The sequence below is a fragment of the Haplochromis burtoni genome, unplaced genomic scaffold (assembly GCF_018398535.1).
Source record: "Haplochromis burtoni strain Fernald_Lab_line unplaced genomic scaffold, NCSU_Asbu1 Contig_114, whole genome shotgun sequence".
NCBI classification, from domain to species: domain Eukaryota; kingdom Metazoa; phylum Chordata; class Actinopteri; order Cichliformes; family Cichlidae; genus Haplochromis; species Haplochromis burtoni.
Window position 1 is genome coordinate 1,368,144 of NW_024582475.1, and position 7,746 is coordinate 1,375,889.

Consider the following 7,746-nt stretch of genomic DNA (forward strand, 5'->3'; position numbering starts at 1 on the left):
AGTTCTATCCTGTTTGCCCAAAGCTAATTGTAAAATTAGCCATATGGAGGTGCAGATGACGAGATTGGACAAGGACCCATGTTTTTTTAATTTTAAAGAAAAGTCACCTTCTGCAGCATGGGACATTCTAGCCAATAATGCAGCTGCATATATCCCAGCTGTATTTCTGGAATTAACAATGAAAAAAAAATTAACATCCAAATAAAAGAAACAGCATCTTTTATTGAACCAATCAGACAATGTTACAGTTGAATTTGATCACTTTTCAACTTTGCTCCAACTCAAACAGTACAAAAGCACCTTAAGAAGAACACCCTGTAAAGTAAAACAACACTCAGGATATTTCCAGTCTTTTATGAACATTTATCCCTCCTCACTAACAAAAAATAGAAAAAGACATTAAGATCAATTTCTACCAGCACATTTATTAAAATCAAACATTCCATGTTCTGTGAATACTTTTTATACCCTGAATACAATACAAAATAAAGCAATACTAAATGAAGAATATGAAGATGTGAGAAGACAGGAAGGAATGCGTTTTTTATATTTAGATCATTACTGCCTGTGCAAGAGTTACGAATGCTGAGTAAGAAAACATAATCACAGAGAGTGCGTAACACATCATTGTACAAAAAACAGTTCTAAATATACGTGCTGGGCTTCGAATTGGCACGTGCATTCAGACCTCAGACGTTTTTTCATCAAATCCCCAGGTGTCGATGCAGTTTTGGAAACAGTGAAATATTATGAGCTCAAACTACTAACAGCCTTTCAAGCAACAAACGAATGTGAACTTGTTTCCTGTCTCCTGCCTATGTTTGAATGCTTGTGTAAAACACTGCCTGGGTTCTAATGACCCCAAATTATTGATGCAAGTCTTTCAGGGGTTTTTTTTTAGATTATTTAACTATTGCTACTATTACAACAATCTATTTTCTATTCATTTAACAATGACTAATTCTATTGATCAAAGCTTAAAAAATAATTAAGAGATAGAAATGAAATAAAACACAATATTTCAATAATGTAATGACTGTTATAAGGAAATCAAAACTAGTGGACGGATTATTGCCCAAAACCAAGCTGGTAAAATCTAAATGTTGCTCTTTGAAGTTTTCTATGACATTTCAATGTCTCTCTCTGCCTGAAGAGGCGCATCAGCCTGGGGCTCTTTACTTTTCCCAGCACCCTTCTTCTTTTTCCTACAGGAAGTAAAACGAGTATTAAAGTAATTGTAGAAAAATTGCCATTACCAGTGGGGAATGATCTTTCTTTTCGTTTAAGGCAAACAAAATTGTTCTTACTTTGACTTAAGCGTTAGGAAAACCACCGTTCCGATGATAGCAACAACGATGAGTGCAAGCAAAACTCCACAGATGATCGCTGTTAAAGAGGGTGGCAGTTTAACAATAAGGTTTGTGTAAATGGATATGGTGCTAAGTAAAAAGCTAGTGAGAAGTTGACTCATAATAGTTAAAACAATCTGTTTTTCTCACATTATGTCCTTTAAGGTTAAAGTGTGTCTACTGACCAATTGGAGTGTCTGGCTCATCCTCCTCTGCCTCATTACCATCATCTTCAAACAAAAAACAAACAAAAAACATGTTATCGTTCTGCGTGTTTTTTTTAATTAACACTGACTCATTAATTAATATTCAATAACATATTGATATATTAACATGTAACAGTGACAGTAAAAGAGAGATGTGTGTGCTCACCATGGATGCCAGCACAGGTGGAGTTGCAGCTGATAAAGTCAAAAAATCTGTTTCCATTTCCGAGGCATCCGGTCCAAAGGAATCTTTTGCATTTGTCATAAACAGAGTCATAGTAGTACCTCAGATATTTTCCATTGCATGTACCTTCCACCTTTTTAAAGTGGCAAGCTTTCCTAGCTGTGGGGAGAAAACATCATCGTCACTGATCACTGAGAGTATCCATAACAATGGCTGCTAATTAAATGATTGATGAATTATAACTGTAAGGCAAATCACCCGAGTGATTTACTTATTTTTAGGAAGATGTGCTCTTTCACCACTTGGTGGCGCATTGCAAATACTCAATAGCTCCTGTCCTTCCTACAGCTGCTTAGGACTTAAAGAAATTGCATGTGGGAAAAACTGTTAAAAAAGGTTTTTGTGCTGATAATATGCGACACAATGATCATTTTTCTTTTTTCTTCTGTCAGTTTCTCTCTCAGTCAGTTACACTAAAGGAGTTGTCTGGCCTAGGCCAGGGCTAGTTTATGTTCCCAAGTTCTTCAGAAGATGTTTTGTGTGTGTTTGGATTGGATTTTGCATATTAAGTAGTAAGTGGTTAGAAAACGATTTATTCTTACCATCCATAGGGTAGACATCTTCTGCATTGACTGAACAGTTTCTCAAGCACTCTCTTTCATTTTGGAAACGGTTAGCATTTCCTCCTTCACCGTTGTACAGGAAAGGACTGCACTGATCTTTGCTGACATCATAATACACAGCAAAGTTGAAGCTTGTTCCCTGACCCGCATCAGAAGGTAGTCGACAGAATTCTGTTGGATGAGAAAGAACATAATGTAAGAAACATTTTATATGCAAAAAAAAATTTGAGTGGATGTTTTGGTTTTCAAATAATACACATAATATAGTATACTCTAAAATATAATGTTCAAACAGAAATGTAGCTAATGTTTAACTAACCTCATCAGCAGAGACCAACTCCCTGTTTTTATGATGGCAATAAAAAGTATCATTTATGGCACATTTTCAGCTCTCCCGCCCTTCATAGGTTTCACAGTAAGGAAGTGGTTTCAAACTTTTTATAAACATAGTTAAACTTTAATTCAATTAAATATCCATTAATTTAACCTGCTATTACCTTCTGGGTGCTGAAAAGCTGCACCCTTTCCTATTCTATTACTCTGTGGTGCAGTGAGATGAAGTTGTGCGTTAATGTCGTTTTAGCTCAGCATGTCCGTAACGGTCAGGCTCAGACAAACACGATCTCAGTGCTTTGTGCAGTCGTGAAGAATATGTAAATAACATTTACAGTATGGTAAACAGCCAGAGTGAAAACAGTCATTGTTGGCATCAGTTGGAAGCCGCTACATGACTTGTCTCGTTAGACTTGCAAAATAAATATAAACATTTTTTTCCCTATTGAACTGATTAAAATAGGTCTAAGCAACACTCTATGTGATTCCACACACTGCACCAGTGCGTGGTGCAGTTCATCCACTCATCTCAGAAAAACTGATAACAGAATCGCCATGTTGGGCTGAAAGGACTGAAGGTGAAGCTTATCTATTTGATTCAGTTTTGGTCACCAATCATGTACATATTAAAAAACTAAACAAAAAAAAACAGCAACACAAGTCTCCAGTCTTTGTGATTTTTCACTAAAGATGAGCTCAGTGAGCTGAAAGCCTGGTTGATAATGAAAAGTAAACCTCACGTATAAAAAAGCGCTCGGCTATTCTTTTTGTTTAGCAAGTTAAAGAAGAAAAAAAAGTTCTATATACCTGGAATGTTGGAATAGCCGATTTGGAAGGCTGAGAACACAATCCCCAACACCAGAAGGCCCGTCATCTTGCTGCTTGCCTTTGTGCTGTCTCTCATGGAGTGAGAGAAGGTTATAAACTACAGTGGGAGTGGGTGGTCATAACTGACCTTTGGACCAGAGTTTCTCTAATGGGGACACCTTTAATCGAAACAAAGGGTAGTCATAGTGCTTTATTACCTTTACTGTATAGCAGAAGTTAAAAACAGTTATTGCCACTCCTATTTTGTGTTATTGTGATCGCGTGCAACACAGCAGAAACATACACATATACACTCACCTACCCTTTTTCAGGTACAGCTGTTCAACTGCTTGCTAACAGAAGTATCGCATTGCTGTAACTTCATGGATTTGGATATGAAGATATGGTTAAGATGACCTTCTGAATTTCAAACTGAGCATCCAAAAGTAGAAGAAAGGCTCAAAGCTTCAAGAAACCAGTTTTTATATATATTGTTACAACCTGACTCAAAGGCAACATCAATATGGAGACCAACACCAGAGTTTCATAAATAAGAGGTTTTATTTGAAATTACATAATAAATAAATTAGCTAAAATAGCTGCCTGAGCTCTCCAAAGTCAGCCAGAGTCAGTTTATCCAAACCTCACTATGTGCAGTCTATTAGCAATTCATCCCAAGCAACACCGGAAGACCCTGCACTGCCACTGCAACGAGATTAGAGACTGCAGAGGGGTGAACGCATATCTATAAAAACTGGTTTCTTGAACAACATTTTTTTTTATTTCAGACTTTGGGTTAAAAAGAAAAATATATTTGTCAATATAACTTGAAACAGCAAACTATAGAGATAGATGGGTCCCTTTTAATCACAAAGTAAAAATGCTGTTTGTGGAGGTAAATAGGTCCCATTGTGTTAAAGAAGAGGTTTAGAGCAGCTGTCCCCAAAACATGGGCCATGGACTGCTACCTGTCTGTGAGTTGTTTGGTACTGGGCCGTGAGAGTCGAGGCTCAGGTGTGAAATTTATGGTTTTCAGGGTTTTATCGTTTTTTATTGTTAATTTTCTAAATCATTTTTATCATTAACTTGGTTTCCCTGGGTATTTTCCCATGTGTTATTAATAAATCTTCTTTCTTTTTTTTGGTACTTGTACTGCTTTTATTTTGTTGTAATTATCTGCGACACCTTAAAGGCCGGTCCATGAAAATATTGTTGGACACAAACTAGTCCGTGGCGCAAAAAAGGTTGGGGACCACTGGTTTAGAGTAGTCACTGTTTCCATATATTATTGTCCATATTTTGTCTTCATTAAGTCATGTTACATATTCAAATGCATAAAAGTATATGGAACTGTGTTTCTTTTGTGGAGGAGGAGGAGACCCAATTCGCACAGCTATCTCCAAAGAGTTTGTTGAAGCGCTCACTCACTAAATGAAGGATGAGTTAACTCACACGATGAACTGTCATCTTTCAAAAGCGTCGTTTCCTTTTTACTCAGGATCAATAATTGCCTGAGGGAAAAGGGAGATTGAAAAGAGGGATGCTATAGAAGAGTACATCTGTGAGTCTCTGGCAGCAGCCATCATCCATCCGTCCTCTTTCTCTGGTAGGTGCAGGATTTTTCTTTGTGGCAAAAAGGATAAGACTCTTCGACCATGCATTGAGTACCATGGCGTGAATGAAATTACAGTAAAGAATAAATACCCTCTTCCGCTCATTAACTCTGCCTTTGAACCATTTCAGGGGGCCACTATTTTCACCAAACTCGATCTCTGCATTTGGAGGGCGACAAATGGAAAACAGCTTTCAACGCTCCTTTAGGCCACACAGTAATCCCTTTTGGACTCACTAACTACCTGCCATTTTTCAAGCTCTAGTAAACGATATACTAGGGAAATTTTGTAAATGTTTTCATCTTTGTTTATCTGGATGATATTAAAATTTTTTCCAAGTCTCCCCAAAAGTTGATTCTGTTCATCTGGACATAGCTTTTTCAGTGGGAGAAATGTTTCGTCACTCATCCAAGTGACTTCTTCAGTGAACATTGAAAAGTGAACATTGGCATGCTCGAAGGAGTGACCTTTGTCCTTTAGATGCAGATGGACGGTGTTGGGGACTAACGGAATACATGTACCGCCGTTACGTATTTAAAATACAAAATATGAGTATAATAGATACAAAATATGTATTCCGTTACAGTTACCGTTTAAAAAGGTGGTATTCAGAATACAGTTACTTTGTTGAAATGAATGGATTACACAGCAGTATTTTCCTGTGCCCTCTGTATTTTTAACAAAACACGCATTAAGAGGCTCTAATGCCTGTGTCTCAATCTCGCGGGCCATGTCACCCCTACTTGCGGCCCGCATAATGACGTGAAGAAATATTTAAAAATTATTCACAAAAATGATTTAATATGAAGGCAATAGGCAGAGTGTTACAGGCATAGCCCTAAAGAATGCAGCGTCATGGGCAGTGTAGTCCGTGGTGCAGGGAGAATGGACTGCCATACCTGTTATGTGTCTGTAAACGCGAGGGAAGGAGAAAAATAGTCGAAAAATACGAGTTGTCACCGAGCAGAAACGGGAGCTGGAAGCATGTAAATACAATAATAACCACTGCAGCCAGAAAGAGTGCCTGACGAGCCAAGTTGTAAGTACGCTATTAAGACTCGACCGTGTTCGTGTTTTCCTCCGAAACAATAAGCTCCGTTGGAGCAGCCTTTCAACGCCTCTCTCTGTCTCTCGCTAGCAAAGTTGACCCAGACAACAAAGTAAAGCTAGTTTTCGGCTACAAGCCCAACACGGAACCCGACGTATTAGCCAGAGGCCCCTTTACGGATTTATGCCTTTACGGTTTGGAGCCGCAGAACTGTTTCATATATGCGCGGAATAGTTTTCTATACGAGATCACTGCAAAAAGTGCCTTACCTAATGTCCACCCTACTGTTACTTATTTTATATTAAGATTTAAAAATCTAGTTGGTATTCCTATGGTTAATAACCAGCAATAGTACATTTGTGTAGTTGTAAAAAGCATAATAATATAATAAGTAATCCAAAGTATTCAGAATACGTTACTCTCATTGAGTAACGTAACGGAATACGTTACAAAATACATTTTTGGGCATGTATTCTGTAATCTGTAGAGGAATACATTTTAAAAGTAACGTTCACTGCAGATAGTTTGAAAGAGGAGTGAAAGAAGCCATCTATGTCCACCTTGAACGACCATCTTTGAACAGAGGCGGTGGCTTACGACACCAACTGTCTGCCATCTATAATCCAGTTTTGAGATCCCTTCCCAGACGCTTTAACGCCCACTCACATCCTGGGCCTTCTGACCTCAGGAAATCACGTGATAGGGTGGGGCTCGGTTTCACAATCAGGTCACCTGAAACCTTGGCTAATTGTGACCTACACCCGTGGTGACACCTTGGCTCGTGTGATTAGGTAGAGGATCATTAGGGGGTCAATTGTTCCTCTGGAGGGGACACTCCTATAGGGCAAAAATCTGGGACTCTCCACCATTTGACCTTAGAACTGAAGAAGCTTCTCAGACAAGAGGTGGGACGTCTTCAAGCTACTTAAAGTCCAGACGCTTTTCTTTCCAAACTCCTTACACTATGATGACCTGGATGACTGAGAACCTTCACAGACATATGTAAATACCATTTCCAAGGGATTAAATGTGCAGTAAATACCAATGGTCAAAATGGAAGACAGTCATTATTCACTTGCAAGTCATAATATGAACATGAAGTCAGTAAAAACCAATTATAACCAAAATAACAATTTCAGGAGTTCAGACGCAAGCTTAAACATAACCCTGACAGAAAACAACGAGAAGACATCAAGCTATGTGCTAATATAAATGAAAAACTTTTTATGTACCTAGAATGTCTTAATGTCAGATTTTGAAAGCTGAAAAGACAAACCTCCAAAACAGAAGGTGCTTCATCTTACTCCTTGTCTTTGCGATATCTATCTATCTATCTATCTATCTATCTATCTATCTATCTATCTATCTTATCTATCTATCTATCTATCTATCTATCTATCTATCTATCTATCTATCTATCTATCTATCTATCTATCTATCTATCTATCTATATCTCTATATCTATATCTATATCTATATCTATCTATATATATCTATATATATATCTATATCTATCTATATATATCTATATATATATCTATATATATATATATATAGATATATATATACAAGTGAGAAAATAT

General features: G+C 37.5%; 1 protein-coding gene across 1 annotated transcript; it reads right to left on the bottom strand.

Moving 5' to 3' along the window:
• Positions 1–202: 202 nt before the first annotated feature.
• On the bottom strand, positions 203–3,605 carry si:dkeyp-73b11.8 (BPTI/Kunitz domain-containing protein). The gene is made up of 6 exons (XM_005928763.3): positions 3,503–3,605; positions 2,342–2,533; positions 1,722–1,898; positions 1,535–1,579; positions 1,308–1,386; positions 203–1,205 (listed from the first exon to the last, which is right to left on the bottom strand). Exons 1-6 carry the CDS (start codon positions 3,597–3,599, stop codon positions 1,121–1,123), a joined length of 675 nt encoding a protein of 224 aa, XP_005928825.1. The 5' UTR covers positions 3,600–3,605; the 3' UTR covers positions 203–1,120.
• Positions 3,606–7,746: the final 4,141 nt, after the last annotated feature.

Coding starts and splice junctions, on each gene's coding strand:
- si:dkeyp-73b11.8 (XM_005928763.3), bottom strand. CDS start 3,599: ATGAGAGACAGCACAAAGGCAAGCAGCAAGATGACGGGCCTTCTGGTG. Junction 2,534..3,502: donor CGGCTATTCCAACATTCCAG/GTATATAGAACT, acceptor CTCATCCAACAG/AATTCTGTCGACTACCTTCT. Junction 1,899..2,341: donor AGATGTCTACCCTATGGATG/GTAAGAATAAAT, acceptor TTCTCCCCACAG/CTAGGAAAGCTTGCCACTTT.